The 22,343-nt window shown below is 40.0% G+C and overlaps 1 protein-coding gene across 1 annotated transcript; it reads right to left on the reverse strand.

Annotated features, from left to right (window-relative positions):
• Nucleotides 1-27: 27 nt before the first annotated feature.
• Nucleotides 28-20,728, reverse strand: IMPAD1 (inositol monophosphatase domain containing 1). Its single transcript, XM_027638672.1, has 5 exons — nucleotides 20,220-20,728; nucleotides 9,283-9,442; nucleotides 8,278-8,373; nucleotides 6,272-6,433; nucleotides 28-5,089 (listed from the first exon to the last, which is right to left on the reverse strand). Exons 1-5 carry the CDS (start codon nucleotides 20,604-20,606, stop codon nucleotides 4,818-4,820), a joined length of 1,077 nt encoding a protein of 358 aa, XP_027494473.1. The 5' UTR covers nucleotides 20,607-20,728; the 3' UTR covers nucleotides 28-4,817.
• Nucleotides 20,729-22,343: the final 1,615 nt, after the last annotated feature.

The following is a 22,343-nucleotide window of genomic DNA, read 5'->3' on the forward strand; positions in this document are numbered from 1 at the left end:
AAACTGGATAGTTTACTGCTGGGGCCCTCCATATTGACTAAGAAAGGAGCAAGGATCAGAAAGGAACAGAGAGGAAGAGCAAAGAGGGAAAAGTGGCCACTAATTACTGGCTCCAGAGGGAGCTCCAGTAAGAAATCAGATGAGCACTTCTGAACTTCTCTCAGAAGAGCTGAAAGAGCTGATGTGGCATCTGAAGACCATGAAGTGTAAGGCTTCAACAGCTTCTCAACATGAACTGTGAGTGGCACGACCTGCTTGTAGGGTGGGGAGACACTTGCAGCAGGTGCCAGCACTTCATTGTAAGAGCTGCCAAACAGAAGCTGTGGTTCACAAATCAAGCAATTGAGTCCTGAGAGTTACCACATTCTTGTGAGTTACATTACAGCAAAGGGGCTATAGTGCAGTTTTATCATTAAGGATAGCAGATCAGAAGATAAGACCATCAGACATATTTTGGCAGAGTCAAATCTGTAACTGTTTGTGTGAAAGGGCCTAAACATCTAAAACAAAGCATTGAAGAAAGGCTCAGCATGAATGGCCTGACAGAAAATCATCCATTCAGGCTCACCTTGATTACGGGCAGTCCTTTGCACTCTCATCAAGCTTGGGTTTAACATCTCACAGGCATTTATTTGTGGTTCATTGAATCTTAACTGTATTATTATCTAACCCCTGAAAGACGAGGGAAATTAAATGATCAACGTAATTAAAAAATCAAGAAATAGAAATAAGTGTTTTGTGTTATAATTTCTTCAGCACAGTCATCTGCTTCTTTCCTCTCCACTTCTCTAGTTTGTTCAGGAAACAGATCTACGCAGAGGTTGGGCATAACTGGGGAGACAGTAGCCTAGAAAAGCAGTTTTGCTATGAGACAAACTGCAACTGGAATGACATCTTTGAGACAATGAAGCAGCCAGTCTCTCCTGGCATAACACAGCAGAAGTGCAGCACAACACTCAGTCACTTCTCACTGCACTGTTCTTGAGGGATATAGATTCCTGGTTTTACACTGCTAATCCAAGAGTACACAAAATTGCACCACTGTTGTACAACTCCAACAGACAACAGGATGCTACAAAGATGTTGGAATACACTTGTTTATGAACAAAGCAGCAGAGATAAATTCCAATGCTGACTCCGCTCTCCCCGCCCCTGAGCTCCAGCCACTCGTTATTTAAAAAAAATCAAAACTCTTCTCCACATCTGAAGCCAACTAGAAAATCTTCCTCCTCTAACAACCACGAAGTAAATGTACGAACCAACATCACTAGATGACTGCAGCTTCACCTATATGGTTAATTCACTATCCAAGTAAGCCATCTCTGCTAAGTATTTTCATTATTATTATGTGCTTTGTAGATTGGAACAGCTCTTATATAAGTCCAGCTGTAAAAGTCTGCCAAACAGGTTAATCTCAAAACCAGTTAAGTACAATATTCAACCCTTTTATTTCTATGTCCATTTATTTAGAAAACATTCATTCAAGGAGTGAAAGCTAGGACTCTTGGTACAGTATTAGGTATCATTTATCTACTGTACGCTCTTTTTAGCAGAATGAAAAAGAGAAAATACGTATGGTTTTAGAATAATTTCACTTTCAATTACTTTAACCATAATAGCCACTCAAAAAATCCATCACTGGAAAACCAGTACGAAAATAATACATTCTCTTACTTCTCTTATTTGGAACTAGGATGATACCATGATTTTTAGAAAATATATACTTGCGTAGGACCGACCTACACCATGCAATTGTTTTAAGTAGCATCCCTAAAAATGGTATGAGAGCTTTACGTGGAAAAGGTTAGGATGCAAAGAACAATGTTCTAGCCTAGCAGTGAAATACAGGTATGGTACGATTTCCTATCCCTCTGGGCGTAAGCTTACATCCACACTGCTGAGACTGAACAAATATTTAAGCTAAAACAGAAAAATGATTTAGAATGGAGTGTAAACATAGTCAAAGAAATAGGATATACTGAGCATTAACATCGTACAAACAACGCAGTGCACTGGCACACGTGCACTAAGCCAGCACTTTTGAGTATTTGCTGGTCTGTGTAACAGTTACATTTATTGCAAAATGACATCAGAAACTGATATTCATCAGCTGCTTACCTATTCTCATACCAAAGCAGCTACTTTTTAAACTAGAGTGGGAGACCCCAAGCACCATCTTAAGCCGCAGCTGTGAGAAAACTCTTTGAGCTCAGGCTCTGCTAGAAGTAATCAACTGGGCATTGCACTCTCACCTTTCCTTCTAGTTCACAGGAAGTGAGATTAGGCCAATAAGGGTCTCCTGTGACAGGTACTGAACACTGTGATCCATTGCAACAAAGCAATTCAGGATATAAATGGGTTCAAACAAGCACAAGTCTTACTAATGGAAGACTAGGCTCTTTAGCCAGCACATGGAGGGAAGGAGAGGGCTTTTTCTAAGGTATTTTGCTTTTCCCTCAACTAAGATGCAAGTAAGCCCTGATACATTACATAACACCTTACTTTTCATACAGAAGCTAAGTCTGATTACAGCTTATGCAAGGAAGTGACAGAAGCATACCCAAAATAAAAGCAGTCACATTTTCACAAGGTAAGTTTACACATGATTTCAGGCTGAATCTAAAATCACAACCTGCCACAGCCTTTGTCTTAATTGCCTATTTAAATGTTGTGCATTCAATCCCTGTGACACAATTGGGTTTTTACACTAGGCTAACTAGGGCTATTTCTCATATTTAAATTTTAATCTGTCTTCTTTAACAAATAAACAGAACAGCTGGGTTTTTTTTATTAGACTCTAAGACATTTAAATCAGCCTTAAAAAGCTGCAGTCTTCTTGTATATTACTAAAACCTTGATAAATATCTGGCTTTTTATTCTTCACTGTGGTTTAGAAACTAAACAAGTTTTTTGAAATAGATCAGATCCTTTTCAAAAGGGCATAATTGCTTATTTATCATAGCATATAGGAGTTTATTAAATTTAAGAACTGGAAGTAAAGTTGCTTTGTGTATTATCTACATACATAAAAGCTATTTTCAAAGAGCAGCAACAGTGTTAACGTTGGAAAAAACGCTCCCTAAACAAAACTACCCGTACCAAAAGGCTAGCAGGACTAAGCTTCAGTCTACTTTGCCAGTAAGACTGAGGAATAAGAGGCTGTATCCATAGTTCTGCAACATATGAAAAGATCTTCTGGAAATGTGAACTTCAGCTAGAAGTTAAAATCGATATCTAGCCATGCTCCACTACTGATCTAGGAAGAAAAACCTCTTTTGACCCAGAACTGCAGTTCTGATTAATAGCATGAAAGAAGTTAAAGTCACTAAGAACAAGGTTTAAACAACCTAAGCCTATACTGATTAAACTTCAAACAGAAAACACTTGTATTAACTATAAATTTTAGCTTTCCTGAGGAGAGAGGGGAAGCTTCTTTACGATAATTCAAACAACAGGTATATTTTAACCTTCTGAAACCCTTGAGGGGGTGCAGAGAACAACAGTGCAGATGGTTACATTTTTGCAGATAGAAGTCCACACATTTTAGAGGTACAACAAATTGTCATTTGATATGAAAGAACCCACATTCTGTTGTGTATATACTGGATTGGAAAGAACATTTTTCAGTAAAGTTTTGGAGACCCTGTTGTACTTCAAGTGCCACATGTTCTTCAAATTTGCTTAAACGATTGAAGTTCAAATGGTCTCTCTCTTTCTATGTACATTACCACAACCCACAAGCTGTTTGGGACGGCTCAAGAGCTTTCTGGAGAAAAGAGTGCACCTTAAGATAAAAAGACAAAGTTATTTCAAGGGCTGCAGAAAAATTGCTGGTTTATATCTCATGTTGTAAATGAAAATAACCAGTCAACTTACTGTTTCTGTTAAACCCATTCCCTATGACTCCGTTCAAACAAAAAAAAACCCGAAACAAACAAAATAACAGGTACTGAAGGAAGAGGCTGCTTCTATCGGCACTAACACCAAATGATGAACAAGTCCTACCTTAGAGAAAAATCTAGCATGCATCTTCAACACTGTACACAGAAAACAAGGACAAGAAGTAACTGCTAAAAACTATACAAGGAAACACTGCCTTCTTTTAAAAAGGTATATGGAAATAATTACACTGATTAATAAAACACCGATATTCACAACCCACCTGAACTAAAACTGGTTTACATCTTCAGAAAAGAAGTTAAAATAGTACAGAACATTTCTTCTCTTAAAAAGCAGGAGTGCCACCCTGTCAAAGGTAAACTGTTGCTGCATATAGATTTGAATCAACCTTTTTGTGCTTTCCATTCAGGGGATACAGAACATTAGGTCACGTTTCCTGACAAAACTGTTCACAGTTATCAGATGCCTATTCAAATCAAATTTTTTTAGTACCTAATTCATTATGGAGTTGCTACAACTACAGTAAGATGTAAAAGGTTTCAAGAAATTCCTGTGAGAAATACTTAAGTTATTTTATGAAAAAATTTGGATTTTTCTTTAGTTCACCTACAATCACTAATATATAGGGTATATGCACCTTAAGTATGAGAACTGCATGAAAATAGTTTGAAAAAAATAAAACATAGAAATTGATGTGTGAGGCCATCGGTCCCCTTCCTACTTCTGATTATTATTATTTTATTCTCTTTTAAATACCACCACTGACGAAAACCCAATGCAGGATATAGTCCTCAAACCCACACCAAACTGCTTTGCTTTGCTGTGCATCTTTCCCAGCAGGTTTTTCATACCTGCTTCTTCAGACAGAGCATCTGGAGGCTACAAAAGCACAACTTGTACTTCTCCATCAGTCATGTTTATTTGTGTGATGTTTTTTCCAGATCTGGAAGTTTTTCAATTAGTGCTTTATGGTTCATGTTGATACTGGCTATAAGTCCTCCCTCATTGCCATCTGAGCCAGTATAACTGATTTCTTCACCAGTCAGGGTAGTCATATGGCCACCCAATGCTCTCAACACTGCATTTCCAGCACATATGTCCCACTTCTTAATGTAGGTGACATGGATATACACGTCAGCTTCTTCTTGATTCTTCTCAGGCACATCAAGGAGGGCCAACACTTTATAACCTAGAAGAAATAGGCAGAAGTAAAAAAGAAAAAAAAAATAAACCAGGTTTTCCTGTAGAGACATATTAAAAGAACAAGACCAGAAACTCAAATATAGTTCTGCTCTTACATTTATACCCGTATGTCTCAATCCCTGTATCATGCTGAAGTCTACCTTTTTCTTCCTGGCTTTTTATTACAATTGAAATAATATGCATACACCACTCTAATAAAGCAACTTAGCACAGGGCATTCCCCTTTATCATTCATTATGCAGTACAAAGTCATTGTTCAAAACAGTACTCTTTCTTTTATGGAATTTTTTTAGTTTTTCAACTCTTTGACCGATATTCTTGTTTCATTAAACTGTTTCTTTCTTTATCTTATACAGAGTCAAACCCTGGAGAAGATTGGCTATGATCAAATACACTTACACTTTCCTTGTCATAAGAAGTTCAGATTAAGTATCAAGGACCAAGGCAGGATATTCTTGACTAAACAATCTCTAGGGCAGCTATGGCTTTCCACATTAAAGACACAGAAAGATACATTTCTGTAAAATTCAAACTTTGCATGGCTTTTCTCAGACTTTAAAACTGCTAATGCCTCACACTAGTGCCTCACATATTTGCATTCTGTGAGTAACATGCACAAGGATATTGTATAAGTAAAAAGTATGCTAAAAACCTCTTTGAATTGAGTATGAGGCAGATAAAAATGGACTATAGTGACACTAGTTTTCTCTTTTGACATAAATGCAAGAAACAGTACCAAACTTTCACAGCTTTTTTCTTAATACTTTTTTAATCAAATATACAGTTAACTAACAACCAACAGATTCTCCTCCATGATTCTGTCTGTGGTCACACAACCCTTTTTCTCCCATTGAGGCATCATTGACTTCAAAGAACACACATTAGTCTGTTCAATGAAAGGACCACAACAACATTGCTGGTCCAGCCTAAGAGTCACTAACATACTGACTTGTGAATAGCCTGAAGCCTGAACTAAGGTTGCATCTACGTCCCTAGACACAGCAAAAACTGTGTTCCTATTGTCAAGTGCTTGCTTTTAAGGATGTGAAGATCAAAAAGCAAGAGGAAAAAGAGAAGATGCCACAGATACATTCTTTTGTCTGATAAAAGCTACACTGTTAAAACATTCAAAAGCAATAAAATGGACAGGATGCCTAAAGAACCAAACCTGCTCCACCAGCGGGGATTATCACAGTTTTATTTCCAAATGTCTGCCGTGCAACCTGTTCAACTTTTCCTGCATGGGAGCGGGATACAATAATCCTTGGAGTTTTCTCATTGTAGGAGGAACGAGCTTTTATGTTCGACCCACCATCCACCATTGCCCAAGCTACAAAAGAAACACAAATTCTGCTAAGATTTACAAAAGAGAATCTCTGTTAGGTGTGGAGATAAAAGGATACTTATCCAAAAAAATGTAATTGATACCTCTGACTTAGTATCTCTCCCTACTGTAAAAGAGAAAGTTAGGGCTGACAGAGGAAGGGGTACATACCCACATTTGCACACAGGTAGAAGAGAAACAGACTTCCCCCACATTTATGCATATGACACTACACCATGTCTGCTTTTCTTATGTGATACTTTCAAAAAAACAGACTAAGATGGAAAAATCACAAGTAGTAATATTTAGAACTTGCAATTGGAAAGCCATAGAAGTTAAAAGGATGGCCCCTAGTCAGAAATAGTTCCAATATTTCCTCAAATAACATTTTTATACAAGAAAAAAAAGCCCCACTACCCTTCAAAGTAGATACCAAAAATGTTATTGAGTCGTTCTGCTCAGAAGGATAGTGATGCTAAGGAAGGAAACAGCTCAGGAGGATAGCAATACAAAGAAAAGCATTCAGTGTTGTGTTTCAGAGAACTGAATTTAGAATACACAACTTCCCACGTGTTTCACTGTGAGGTTCAAAGCCAAGCCTGGTAGGTGGCCTCCCCTAACCATTAATCTGACACTTACTCAGCAAAGTAACCAGCAATTTCATCTCATTAGAGGATGAGATTGTATGGCAACAGACTGAGCTATGTGTGATAACAATGCCGACTGCCCTTTATCACTTTGTATTTGTGTGGTACTATTAGGAACAATCCTACGCATAACATATTGGTATTTCCAGCTTGGAAAATGAATACTTGTCACACAGAATGACAGAATTCATTGCATCTCATCTGGTGCTGTGTCTGAGTATTTCACACTTCACTATTTTTAAAGGAGATAAATTTTTAACATTACAATGCTAAACCCCCATTTCTTCAGATAGATATTGATACACAGAAAAATGTTCCAAACCCTCTATGATTCTTGAAGCATACTGGAATATAGCACATACGTTAAAGACTAGAAATTAATTTCATATTTAAAGACAGTAAAATATTAGGACAAAATATTGAGTGTTCAGTAGGCCCAAAAAAGAAAACAAATATAAAATACATTTATTTATTTAGTTTTTATGCTAGACCTACTGCATAACTTCAGAACTCTAGAGGTCAGTATTGTCTAAGGGAAATTGTAAACAGAACTTCTTGTTCCAAAGACATAGTAAGACATGAATACTTAAACTACTTTGAAGCCTTCAGAAGTGCACACACATTGCCAAACTTGCAGCAATGCTCGCTGATACATCATTAATACTAAAGAATTAATTACTTCACAGTTGTGATATTAAAAGCATGGCAGATAATCAATAAGGCTATGCTAGACAGTCTTGCCTGTAACATACAAACAGTTGCCATTAAGATCTTTAATCAATCTTTGTTATTCACACTGAATAAACATCAACTCCTGGGTATAATATTACAGACCCAAGTTATTCTGCTGAATGAACAAAGAACTCTTTTCTGCTAAAGACTAAAAGCAAACATAAGACTGGTCAGTATTTGTAGGTTTAACTTTTTTTGGTTTGCTATAAGCACTCTGAAGGGCTCTTAATTCCTAAACATATTTTCAGTTAGTATGTATTAAATGCATCATTTTTTTGTTAAACAAGGACAGCCATTTCATTTGTTCTGGGCACAGAACACATCTGCAGCCCTGATTGTGAGGTCTGCAGCAGTGATCTTTTACCCCAGGTACTATTTTCTCACTGATACCTAGAGATGTTGTCTGAGACATCACATTTTAATTAACACTATGACTGATGATGATGGAAATATGTGAAGGTATGAAAGTACCTGTATATGATGAGAATGGCTTGTGTATCACTCCTATTACTGGTTTACCATTTACTGCCACACAAACCATTGTGGTGACATACTGTCGAAGATCCTCTGTGGGGAAAACAAGAAAGTGAGCAAGTTTACAATCAGATGCCAAGAACAGAAAAAGAAAAAAGACATGAAATGTTCTCTGAAGACTAGTCTACATTCTGCCTCTTGCAATTAAGTAACTGATGTATTTTCAAATAACCTTGCAGTTTTCAAAAGACTTTAAAGGCTGTTCAGTTTACCAGTAATTTTTCCTGTTCAGTAGAAGTAACCTATACTACCAGATCTAATACTAACAGCTGTGTCTTATGCAGCACGTATTTTCATGGAAATCTGTGCCCCTACATTCTCCTTTCTCTGCCTCACCTCCTATCATCTATTGGTTCAAAAGTGATATTCAAATACCAAGGAACATTCACAGGAAAAGATGATTGCATCAATGAAATATTCACAAAAAAATTCTATTTTTTCTGCAGTACTTATCGGCATGAATTTTAGTTTAGATTACCTTGAACTTCTTACATGACATCCTAAGACTGAATTATGCATGCCTTTTTTTTAAAAAAGTATAACAAAAATTTTCTTTTATCAAGTTAAATGGAGTATTCACTTAGTATTCCCCTTAAATAAACAAAACCCAAAGTCTGATATACTTAGTGTTGCCACAGTAATAACTGAAATAAAGAAATGTGTAATTCCAGTAGAATCCATAACTGAGTTACCATTTATTATAGCAATTACTTAGTTGTGAGAAATACCAAAGTAATTTCAGAGCTGGAATATATAAAAGTAAACGCTGTGATCTGGGAACTATAGAAATTTCATTATGCAATTTGTTCAATTAAAATCACACTAGCTTTGACATAACACAATTTAACAAGAGATGTCATTTTAAATACTTACTATTTTGTTTCCAGTATAAAAGGTAGACATCAGAATTACACACATGATTTGTCAACAAGAATCAGCTACCTGTGTATTCTTGTGTAGCATCTAACGGATCGATCCAGACAGTAACACTTTCTGCTGGAACCTCTTTAGACTGTATTTTTTGCTTTATTTCTTCAGGAATACTGCGATCCCAAGGGACTGTCTCCTGATCAGCTGTATCAACACGCTCCTCAGAATTTATCTGTGATAAGACAACAAAAGTAGTTGCATTAACTTATCAGACACGGTAACTGTAGTACTTGGGAAAATTACAGGTTTGCTCACATTTTCTCCTTCTTCCTTCACCTCTAGCTCAAAGTGCATGAATTACTCATTTTTTCAGCAACTCACAAGCTATTACCATCATGTTGCAAGCAATGGAAAACCACAATCGAGAATTTTACTATGAACCAGACCACAGCTAGACACTGCTGCTTTGGCTGCAACTCTCCCTACTGAAAACTCTCACAGTATGAATTGCATTTTTTAAAAAAATCAATATTTAAATGCAGTTGCTTCAAAGACTACCAGCAGAACATTTGACTATGGAGAATCATACAGTATTCAGACAGTAGGGGTATAATATTCAATTTATACAGATCAGTAGCTGCATATTGAAATGTGCAGATACACAGGTATTTTGCAGACTGTGTATGACTTGGACAAGTAGGTATCTTAGTATATATTTATTCCTGCTGCCAGCATTGAGTTACAACCAAAAATCTAAGCAGCTCAACTGAATTGTAACCATTACACAAACACAAATTAGTAACATCCCATATTTGTCTTTAGGGCAGGTTGGGATAAGGTCCTAAGATGGTCCATGAAGAACAGTTATAAACAACAGTCAAAGGTCACATTTAAGCCTATTGTCACCTGCTGCCTAGCTTAATGAATTTTATTCCACACCAGAAGGCATTTCAGTATGCCAAATAGAGTTTAGTCCAGTAGTGGAGCACACAGCATCAACTTGTTGAATAGAATAATGTTCTGTAAAACCCAATATAATGTCATTGTGACTAGAGCAGCACTACATTTTTGGATCACAAGAGATGTAGTTGTCACAAAATATTGTATGTAATGATCTCTCATGTTACCAAAATATGGCATAACCTGGCAGGAAGAACCACCATTCCACTAATTACTCAGCAGGATGATGACGCTTATGGCTTAGATGTACAGGTTAGATGTCTGAAGCCGAGTGTAACCAATTTGGACTTTTAGGCTATTTTAGAATATGAGAACACAAGCTTTTTTATTCTTGCTAAATTTAAAGGTGTCTTCCTCTAATATAATTCTAAAGGGTTGCCAAACTGATTAGTTCCCAAGTCCAGTCAAGGCAAAATAGTAGGTGCACATAGTATGCAATGTATCTACAACCTGGAACCACCAATTTCCCTTTACTTGCTACAGACAGTCAAGATGATAGTTCAGATTCAAGTATCTGACTGCAGGAGCAGATAAGTCCCTTCCGACTAAAACAGCTTATTACAGATGTTGTAGGCAAGTGACACTGAAAGACAATTAAAATGAAGCAGCTACAAGACTACGTTTGAATGTCACAGACTTTGTAAGAGCAAGATTTTTACATAATTCACATCATGACAAGAAAAGATATCACACACACCTCAACTGTAACAGATATTTAGCAAAGAGTTTAGTCACCTTCTCCAAAAGAATTCAAAAGAAAAAGCAAGCAGGACTGCAGCTACTGCAGCCATACATCATAGCTGTCTTCTCACATAAAACCAGTATCTGAAGCATTGTATGCCAGACACACAGCCCTTGAAGTTGCCATGACATTTACAAATTAAACATCTGTCACTGTACAATAAACCTGATGATTGTGTTTTCCCCTAGGGAAAATGGTGCTGCAAAGTCAAGATGAGTAGTTTCACAGACTTGGCAGTCTCAACACAGCCCCTGGGCAGTTTAGGTTCCACTACAGAACATTACATACCACTATAAAAGAAACATTTCCTCAACAGAAGAAAGAGGCCTCCAAAAAGTTAAAGGGTTGAAACCAATGCTCAAAAGGAAAAGTATCTTGTTAAACCTGTTGTTACAGTACACTAAAAGTCAGAAACTATCTGAAAGGTATTGTTTTCAGAGAAAGATCTCCTAAGTAGTCTAAATTTTGCAGTGGTGGCCATGACACTGTAGTATTTATAATGCTTGTGAGGAGTCTCTTTCAACAGCCATAATTATTCTGTCAGGAAAAAAACAACGGGGAAATACTGATAAGGTTGCAGAGCCATCTGGAGAAAATAAATTAAAAAAAATAATCAACTGGGTCACTAGTTCTTCCATTCATATGACTATTTACTCTGTAGCTGTGGCTAAATGCTCCACAAATAACAGATCAAATAGAAATGCGCAGCCATTCCAAAATATGCAGCTATTAAAATTATTGTTAGAAAGTTACAAGTATAGGTTTTGCAAGACATGGTCACCTGAGAGAAAATCACCAACCCTTAACACTGGGAACTTCTTTAATTTTTTTTTTTCCCAATATTTTTTTTTTAATGCAGGAGAATATACCCAGAAACATGTCTTTATGTTATACGATGTCCCTTCTTACATGTCATTCTCATTTGCTGGATGCCTCCAGAAGCCATGACCTTATACTTGAAACTTTTCTGAAGTGATATGAATATGTAGTTGACTGCATTCCCAAATCTTCACTCACAAATTAGGAGCAGCTATGGTAGAAAGAAAATCAAAACACCAAACATTTTAGACAACAGAGCTTGTTTCAGCCAGATGCTCTGAGTCAATTAACCTGATACACTAGTGTAAATAAAGTTTACATGCATGCTATCGTACAGAGAACTTTGCCTACTCCTAAGAGTCACATTTAGACAGTAACCCATCATGCAAGAACTTGAGATAGCAAGCACAAGACAGGAACAAATTGTTATTTGGAGTTACCCACCTAACAGCTGTAATGTGTAAAAGCCCATTTTGGCAAGTTCTGGAAGCTGCCCACTGACATCAAGCTTAACTACATTTCAGCAATCTTCCCCAGTTATGCTTAAAGCAAAAGCCCTCCTCACAAAGAACTGCATCAAACCCAGAGGTTTAATATAATATATGTAAATCAGTGCATGGAATACTGCCAAAAAGTTAAAAAAAAAATTCATAAACAAGGCAGTCTGGTTGCACCTTGACAGCACAGAGCTTCCTCAAACTGAGCCTGTGAGGTGCAGGAATTCCATAAGGAACAAGAGATGCCGCTTATGGGAGCCAGCAGCTGATGTCCAATGGCAACACCAGGATCAGCCCACAGTGCATCTTCCAAAACATCCAGGTGTTTCCAGCCTTCAGGAAACTCTTGCACAGAGAACACTCCCCTCCAGCACATTGGTGGCTGGAATATAGACCTGCTCAGGGACACAGGAAGCAACTCCAGTGTACTATGAACCTGTCTGGATAAATGCAGTACTCTTAATAAAGAGCCAACAGTCCTGACCACGTAAAGACTTCAGAGAACCTCACAGTGGCTCTTTGTCCTGTGTGGGGATACTCCCTACCAGCACTTCATGATGTCTTTGTGGCAGCTCATCACCCAAAAAGCCTGCTTGAATACTAGCTAGGTGTCCGTGGCATGGTGCACAACCTCAGGCTTTTTCCTCGTTTAAAAGAGGAGGACACAACTGCAGTTTTGCCTTTGAATTCACCCATTAAAGATAAATTAAACTGAAAAAATATATGCTAAAAAAATAAATAGAAGCTTCTTTCAAATACATAGGTGATTTTTTAAAAACATGCATAAGTACATGAAAATGCAACGCTTTTCTTAGAAAGTGTTTGGTGGTACGTGAATTTGTTTTAAATTTAGTACTCCCCCTTCTTCCCCACATACTTTATACAGCCCAACATTCATTTTGTATTTTAATATACAAATAATCCAGCATCTTGAAAAAGCTACCCAGTCCTGAGAGCGTCAACATCCCCATTTGACAATTAAGTCCTCTCAAATCCAAATCTTAGTGCTGTTTTATTAGAAAATAAAACAACACAAATACTATCACACCTCTATTATAAAGAAGAAATACTCATTAAGATACTTAAACTAACAAAAATAAAACAGACACAAAACAACACCCCCCCAAACAGAGTACAGGTAACAACAAAAGACAACATTCACCTGTCAGAATATTGTAAGAGTATTCCAGGTATTACGCTTCAATAACAGAGACTGAAACCTGTTGCCTAGAGAGGTAGTAGATGCCCCATTCCTGAAAGAGTTCAAGGTCAGGTTGGACAGGGCTCTGAGCAACCCGATCGAGTTGAAGATGTCCCAGTTTTTCTTCTGGGACAGAGTGCCAGGAGGTTGGACTAGATGGCCTTTTAAGGTCTCTTCCAACCCCAAATTTTCTATGATTCAATAGATAAGTCTATTGATTTGAATGCGACCACGAAAATGAAAAGCCTGGAGGCCTAGACAAAATAGCATGCACAGGGGAGCATAAGTAAAACATTAATAGATGTTTGTCTGTTTTGTTAGTGCACTAATGCTGCATGACCTACACAGTCACTTCACTAGTGATGATGCAGTGTAAGCATTATGCATACCCAAGACTCAAACTTAACTTTGCCATCTGTATTCACCTGAGTGGAGATGGAGGAAAGAAGTGGAGAGACAGAAGTAAATGCAAACATTTACAAACAATAAGGCAACAATGATTCCAATACCTTCTTTCTGGCTGACTGAGAGATGTCCTCTGTGGACAGGAGAAGATATTTTACATTACATATATCCTCTGGACTAATGTCCAGAGCAACTAGTAAGAGTTCAGGTTCATGTCTATCCAATCTGGTGGCCTTCTATGATGGAGTGACTGCAACAGTTGACAAGGGAAGATCAACTGGTGTCATCTAACTAGACTTCTGTAAGGCCTTTGACATGGTCCCACATGACATCATTATCTCCAAATCGGAGAGACATGGATTTGAAGGGTAGACTACTTAGTGAATAAGGAATTGGATGGATGGTTGCTGCCAGAATGTTGTGCTCCATGGCTCTATGCCCATGTGGAAGCCAGTGACGAATGGTGTCCCTCATGGCTGTGTTTTGGGACTCATCCTCTTTAAAATCTTCATCAATTATATAATAAGATCAAACGCAAGTGCACCCTCAGCAAGTTTGCAGAAGCTGAGCAGTGCAGTTGACACAACAGAAGGGACACCATTCGGAGAAACCTACACGAACTTGAGAAGTTGGCTCACGAGAACCTCATGAAGTTCAACAAGTCCAAGTGCAAGGTGCTGTATCTGGGTTGGGGCAATACCAGGCATGAGTACAGACTGGGAGATGAACTCATTGAGAGCAGCATAATGGAGAAGGACTCGGGGTTCTTGTGGATGAAAAGCTGGACATGAGCTAACAGTGTGTGCTCACAGCCCAAAAGGCCAACCACCTCCTGGGATGCATGGCCAGCAGGTGGAGGGAGGTGATTCTCCCCCTCTACTCTGTCCTCATGAGACTCCACCTGCAGTATTGCAACCATTCCTCAAAGTGCTCAAGGCCAGATTGGATGGGTCTTTGAGCAGCTTGGTCTAGTGGAAGCTGTCCTTGCTCACGGCAGGGAGGTTGGAAGAAGATGATCTTTAAAGTCCCTTCCAACCCAAACCATTCTACAACTCTAGGATACCCACAACTACACACCTTGAAAAGTGTACCGACATATTAGGTGGCTCCATGGAACTGTACTTGATTTGCTCTTGACTGTGCTTCAGAGATGTCACAACTCAGGGGAGAGAGGTTCAACAAGCAGTCTTTGGGCCTTCTCACACTTACAGACCAAGCCTCACCCCTTCATCTGCTGTTGTTGCACTGCACCAAAGAGCAACATGCCCTTATACCCACTGCACTACAAGTCAGATTGTTTTACCTCCATTGGCTCTGCTTCTCTGTTTTTCTCCCCAAATGTATCAGAGGTGAAAGCTGTCTCAGCTTCTCAGGGCATCTGTACATACACAAATTGCGTGAAGGAACCAGATGCCAAAACCTCTGAATGTAAACACCCACTTGACAAGTCAGGACATAAATATGCACAACAGCACAGCACTCTCCAGGAAAGCAAAAAGCAGTCAGAGCACTGTATTTCCAGTATCTGAGGAAAGTATCTAACCTACCATGGTTATGAAACAGGGCTCCAGAACCTGTTACAGAAGGAAGGATGTGCATTCACACCAATACCTAGCTCACATGCAGCTAGGACCACTCGTGATCCCTCCTTTCCAACTTTTTGAACGGGTGGCGAGTAGCAGTTTTCACTATGAATGAAAGCTGCTTCTTGAAAGCTTATGCTACTTGACTTCAAAATGAATGCAAACTTGGAAATCAAAATAACACGTTTTAAGTTTAAAATGCCTTTAAGCTTTAAACAATTTGAGTAGTTGCATCAAACACCAGTGCCTGATTCCAGCATTATCATGCACAAACTTGAAATGAGTTTTAACTGGGAAAGAGATAGAAAAGTTTGAATTCAGGACAGCAGGAAGACTCATAAAAAGATGCTCAAAGAGAAAGACTGGGACAGAGGAAGACTTGACTTCCATCACAGTCACAATAAAAAAAAAAAAGGAACAAATAAGATGAAACTTCATTCAGTATTTACACTAGAAAATAAGACATATAGCTGGTGCAACTATAGAACATAATTTAATGCACTGGTCAAAAATAAGCCAAAACAGCTCAAAAAGAGAGTGTAGGACAGAATTAAATCAGACAAATAAGACTGAAGTCTTCATCCTGTGAAAATAATGATAGTACAGTGCAGAAGCAAAATTGTCACTTTAAAACTGGCTTTTTCACAGTCAGAGCACAGAGATAATGTGGTCGAAATGCAAGTTTAAGGAACACATTTTCCTCTGTCAATCACTCCTGCCTTTGTGACCAAGTAGGGCTGCTCCTTCAGATGTGTTGAAGATGGTCCATAATAGGAAATGAACCAGGGTATTCCTAAATAACCTTTATTTTAAATTTTTACCTTGGATACATTCAGTTATCAAGCTCCTGACACTGACTCTGAGACAAGCCATGTAAGAGCCTGAGGCACGGTGCTGAGAGAGATCTTTTACCAGGTAATGCTGCTGAAACCCCAGTATCATGAGATCATTTCTTCACAGAAGCTCTTCTGAGCAAAACATACTAGTGTTTCTGGCCAGTGTCTAATTGAATTTGGAAAGACTACCTCCCCAGTCCTCTCTCCTCCCAGCAGCAAGGCTGGCTCAATCATGTCCTTAATCTCCTCACCTAAATCCCATCCCACTCCTTATTGTACCACCACTGTAGTGTAGCACAAGAAATAGATACGGTTGCATGGAGAACCAACCAGGAGAGCAGAGAAGCAACCCAGAAAAGATAAACAAGATGAATAAAAAATGAAAAGGAGCAGAGGGGATGACTGCAGCTGGATCAGAGCTTTAACTCATTCTCAGCATAACAAATAGATGAGGAGAACATACTGGTGCAGTGAACACCTCAAGCCTGTAACTGCAGTTAAGAAGAGAAACCGCTGCATATATTTTAGCATTAAGTATATTTTAAAATCAACTGTACGGACAGACCTCAGGGAATACACATGCAAATATTCATTGTTGGATGTTGAGAGTGATCAGACAACACTGCATAACACCCAAGTTACCCAACCGACTTGCCCCTTCCTCCCTTATCTTTCTCACCCCTGTTCCTGAGGGATATAAAAACAAGGCTCAACACCACTCAATCTACTGCACAGTGATAAAACAGTATTGATCTGCTTCTCTTTGGTCTTACCTAACATAACTTTGAAAAGTCTTGAACTGCATCTATTTATATCAAACAGAGCAAATGATGTAAGCAGTTGAGTTGTTCTTCCCCTGTACAGACAACTTTACATAAAAGAACAAAGTCAAAATATTTCCTGTGTGGGTTTTTTTCCCCTCAGATTTTTAAAGTTTTTTTATAAATCCTAGTATTGTAAGACTTTTTCTAGATTTATTCCAGCTTCTGCAAGTGAGCAGCCTAATTCATCTATCTTCTTTTAACAACCAGACCTTAAGAGAAGATCTGCTTCAGACAGACTGTTTACCTGCTTTCCTTTTTTATGTCCAGCAGCACAAAATAGGGAACCCAAGGCTGCTCACTGACAAGTTTATTTCAGCCAAATGCCTTCTCCCCTTGGTTATTTTGAAACATTGGAAAACCATGGTTATTCTTAAGAATCACAGAATAATAGAATGGTTTGGGCTGGAAGGGACCTTCAAGATAATCTTGTTCGAACTCTCCTGCCATGGGCTGGGACATCTTCCACTAGACCAAGTTGCTCAAAGCCTTATCCTGAATAACTCTGAACAGTTTCACGGAGGGTCACCCACAGCTTCTCTGGGTAACTGGTTCCAGTGCCTCACCACTCTCACAGTAAAGAATTTTTTCTTAATATCCAATCTAAACTTGCCCTCCTTCAGTTTAAAGCCATTCCTCCTTGTCCTGTCAGTATATGCTCTTCTAAAAAGTACCCCTCCAGCTCTCCTGTAGCCCCCTTCAGGTACTGAAAGGCCACTATAATGTCTCCCCAGAGCCTTCTTTTCTCCAGACTGAACAAACCCATTTCCTTTACTTTACAGGCATATTTTAGCACCTAGCTTTTCAGCTGGTTCGTCTTCTTCCTGGTTACAGCATTTGGCACCACTTTAAATACTGAGGTACCTCTGTTAGGCTCAAGGATTTCATTACCTGAGAAAATCAGCATTTAGCATAAACTTACTTTTGGAATTATTTCAGGTTTTGTTTGACAGCTTTTATTAGCAAGGAGAAAAGAGGGGATTTATTTGACTTCAACGTCTTTTATTCTAGAATGTCACTCTGTATAGGGGGATAAGGCTACAGATATAAAGTAAGATTCTTCTTATGAGATGCAATTTTATACTGCCCTAGAAAATCCTCTGTAATTCTTATATTAACATCAAAACTGCAGCAGGTCTGTTCTATGAAAGAGCTGAAGTTTTAGATGAGTTGTTCTGAAGTTATTACATGCAGGATTTGCAGATGGAGCTTTTATTTTGGTTTGGGCAAATGTTTATGAATACATCTTCATCACAGACTTCAAGGGACAGAATGTCTTATTAGTATATACAGCTCAGTGAATATTTTTAAACACCGATGAGATAAGCTGTTGTTATCCACATCATGGACTTAGAATACTAAACATCCCAGAACTGATCTGTCAGATTGAATAACTCCTGATCACCTGAAAAATCTGTCAAACGCATTCTTCCTGGACATCCTCAATGCTCAAGCTCAGTCAGTCTGAGGAGTGGGGAAAAGGGAAAGACATTTGCCTGGTATTTACCAGTTCCACAGACCTACACACACATTTTTGTCTTCATACTGGTTTTGAGAACACATCTGCATTTTATACAGTACCGTCTATTCTTAAACACTAGCAGCACGAGTCAACTGTAAGAAAAATGAAAAACAGTACTGAAGTTCTTTAAAAGTAGATGTTTGAAGACAGCACCCTCTAAGAGAAAGACACACAAGTCAGGCTGTCACTGCTAAGAATCCCAGGCACCACAGTGGAGTTCACACATGTGACCACAGACACAGAACAGTTCACTGAGTTCTTCAAGCCCAGACCAAAATCCAGTCTTCTCTAGAAGCACAGGTAACTCTTATATCTAGATTAATGAAGTCACTCTGTCTGTGAAAGGGGAGAAAGCAAAGAGGTTTCAGGCTGTGACCCAGGTAAGCTGTAATGCCAAGCTCCATGAGGACACTGAATAATAAAAGAGAACAGGGGACAACACTTTTTCCTCCTTTAACGTAGAGTCTGTGAAGTTGGTTTTTCCCTGACATACAGAACCTTCATGATTTTTCTGTACTGGAAGATTCGTCACATATCAAGTTTATTTCAAACACTGAAGAATTTTTCGTTTCTTTAGATTTCATATTCAACAGGTTCTTTACAACACTTTAAAACCCCTCCAAATCCAAACAAACAAAAAAGTCAACAAACAAAAAATGATACACTACCCTGAGGAACTTCCAAAACTGAAAACTCACTGTGTAGTAACTAAACAATCAAAACATAAACATAACTACTTTTTCTCTCAACCTGTCCAGGAGAAGCATGCAATCACCACCTTTTAAATCCAAATTTAGGAGTTTCTAGCCATTCCAAATGACTGTGAAAAACTAAGGAATTTAACATCAAGACAGCATTTCCCATTTACTGAAGCAAAAGCAGAAACAATGCCAATAAAACCCAAAAAGCCTCAAAGTATAGTTCTGGTTTGGGTGTGACTTGAAGCATTAGACCCAGATTTCAGAAGCGAAGGAGAGCAGGGAGGGGTGCGTACACCTCTGAAAACAAAGTAAACTCATTTTGCCCACGTAGGCAGTGCTCCACAGCTTGACACAGCTGTTAACTTATCTGCTGTCCCACAGTCGCGAGAGATAAACACTGTTATTGCGGCGCTATGTTCCTAAACCTCAGATTCTAAACCGCTTCTCCCCGTTCCCTGGCTCTTCCTCTAACTGAAGGCAGGAAAGACAATTACGAAAATAACAGCATTCCTAATCTCAGTATATTAAGCATACGCGGAATTTGCGCTGCGAAATTACTTGTATCCTTAACCAGAGAACACGTAATCCACAACGGTGAGACTCGGTGTTTCCCGCACCCCTCCAAGCCCGTATTATTTCGTACTCTATCACCTCGCGTGGCTTCGCTTACAACACGCACCAACTCCTTCCCCTGCAACCCAACACCCACGGCAACAAGCATGAGGTGGCACTGCCACAAATTCAGCGTGAGGGGAAGGAAAACACGCAAATCGAAGGCAGTGCTTCCCGCCAGCGGTTACAGACCGGAGAGGCCCCGGTGAGGAGTAGCCCAGCCGGGGCTCCACACCCGTACTGGTAGCGGGGTCAACCAGCCCCGGCCTTCGGCAGCCGCCCGGCCCCGCAGCGGGAGCTGGGCACCCACCTGCACGGCGGGGAAGGCGCTCTTCAGCAGGTAGAACATCCTGCGGTTGGAGAGGAGGTCGCCGGTCGTCAGCTGCTCCTCGGCCCCCTCCCGCGTCTTCCCCTTCGCCTTGGCGTTGAGGACGTTCCCCTCGCGGACCCGCTTCACCTCCTCCCCGCCCCTGGTGGCGGCCAGGACGGACACGGCCAGCAGCTCCCGCAGGTCCACGGCGCCGCCGGCCGCGGAGCCGTGGGGCGTCTCGGGCCCGGCGGCCGCCGGCTCGCTCAGCATGAAGAAGGCGAAGCGGCCGGCCAGAAAGCCGGAGTAGAGGTGGTAGAGGACGCCCAGCCCCAGCAGGCAGAACACGGCCATGCCGAGCGGTGAGAGGCGGATGCCCATGGGGGCCATGGCCGCGGGGCAGGGGGGCGCCGCGGGACGGGCGGGCGGCGGGGCCGGGCGCTCAGCACAGCCCCATGGCACCGCCGGGGCGATCCGCTCCCTCTGCTGCGGCGGGGCCGGACCGGCTCCACGCTCCCCGGCGGAGCGGCAGCGCCGTCTGTATCCGGGTCAGGAGAAGGCGGAGCCCGCGGCTCGCACTGAGCATGTCCCGCTGCCCGCGGGTGGGACCGTCCGCGCCCGCTGCTGGGGCCCGGCGGGAGGCAACGGGATACCTGTGTTACCTGCTGTGGGCATTCCTGGCAGCACACACTGGTGCTCCTGAACGGTGCAGTTTGGGGTGATTTTTTTTCCCCTCATCTCCTTCTAGGCAGCAGGCGCGTCAGGAGCGCACAGCGGCGGAGCGGAGGGAGCTGCCCCGGCACGCTGGGAAGGAGTTTTCTGCTGGAAGTCGCTGATGGCATAAATTGCCGCTAAATTTCTGGAGACGTGCTGTTAGCGGTGCTGAGCATCAGTGCCGAGCATCTCCTGTTACTGTCATAGTGGTTCGGGAAGTTTGAGAGTCTCGGCCCGGTTGGAAAAAGGGAGGGCCACGAAGTTGACAATTCCTCTCATTCAGTAAAATGAAGCAAATCCAACTGTTTCCTCAGCCAAGTGGTGTGCTAAAGGCCTGCCTGTCTTAATTTATATTTTTTCTTTGCACTTCAGTTTGGAGTAGTGTGAAACTATGTTTGTAGCCAGGATGGGCAAACTGGGAAGAGTCTGATTTCTGTCTGTTCTCATTCCTAATTCTTTGTAGTACTTTAGAGTAAGTTAGAAACAAAAGAATTAATTCAGCATTATTTGAATTAATTACTTATTGTTTACTCAAGCAATATTAATGTCTGTTGAAATTCAGTTTGTGGGAAGAGACCTCGATAGTAACTCTGGGAAGAAGTAATTACTTGGGATTGTGCATTATAACTGTTTTCTCGTGATCTTGTGTTTTGGTTTTTGTGTGTTTTTGGTTTTTTGGTTGGTTGGTTGGTTGGTTGGTTTGGGTTTTTTTGTTTTTAAGTATTAAACTTATATAATCAAAAATGTGAAAACTAGGAAAGACCAAAATTAAGACTGGCTTTTCAAATTGAAGTTGCCATATCATCACCTATGTGTTTCCATTTTATTAGCATCTGCAATTATATGGTTACGTACCAAATATCCTGCAGGATCACACCAAATCAGAAGTGTACCTGAATGTGCAGGGAGTGAAAATTAAAGAAAGAATATTAAAACAAGAAAGCATTCAATTTGAAATAGGATTCAAGAGTTGAGTTTTACTCTTAGCTATGCTGGGATTAAAGTTTATGTGTTAATAGGCAACAACTGGAATGTCCATGTTTTTCAGCTTCTCATTCTTTTTAAGGTACAAGTTTTTGATGTTTTCCTATGTAGTTGCTTCTCTGGCAGAAAAGGGGCTTGAAAGCTTGAAAGTTCACTTTCCTTAATATTGATTTCATAATTCAGCATTTCACATAATAATAATTAATGGTAAGAAACTATGCAGCAATACAGGGTTGGTATTAGACAGAGCTCACTTGTGTCAGTAATGAGCTATAAATACAAGACTTTACAAGCACGCATAGTTTTTGTATCCCCTTTTAAAAAATACTGGGCAAAATAGTCAACAGCTGTGCTGCCTGATGCTATCAGTAACAGTTTATGTGTGTTCAGTAAACTGGAATTTTAAACTGCTGTTGGAGAAAACCCAGG

Source organism: Corapipo altera, unplaced genomic scaffold, assembly GCF_003945725.1.
Source record: "Corapipo altera isolate COAL_440 unplaced genomic scaffold, ASM394572v1 49, whole genome shotgun sequence".
Classification (NCBI taxonomy): Eukaryota; Metazoa; Chordata; class Aves; order Passeriformes; family Pipridae; genus Corapipo; species Corapipo altera.

Excerpts from the sequence above, each read along its gene's own strand:
- IMPAD1 (XM_027638672.1), bottom strand. The coding sequence starts at position 20,606 with ATGGCCCCCATGGGCATCCGCCTCTCACCGCTCGGCATGGCCGTGTTC. Across the intron at positions 9,443-20,219 it reads GCGCCTTCCCCGCCGTGCAG|ATAAATTCTGAGGAGCGTGT; the intron begins GTGGGTGCCCAG and ends GTCTTATCACAG. Across the intron at positions 6,434-8,277 it reads GCCATTCTCATCATATACAG|CTTGGGCAATGGTGGATGGT; the intron begins GTACTTTCATAC and ends TTTCTTTTGTAG.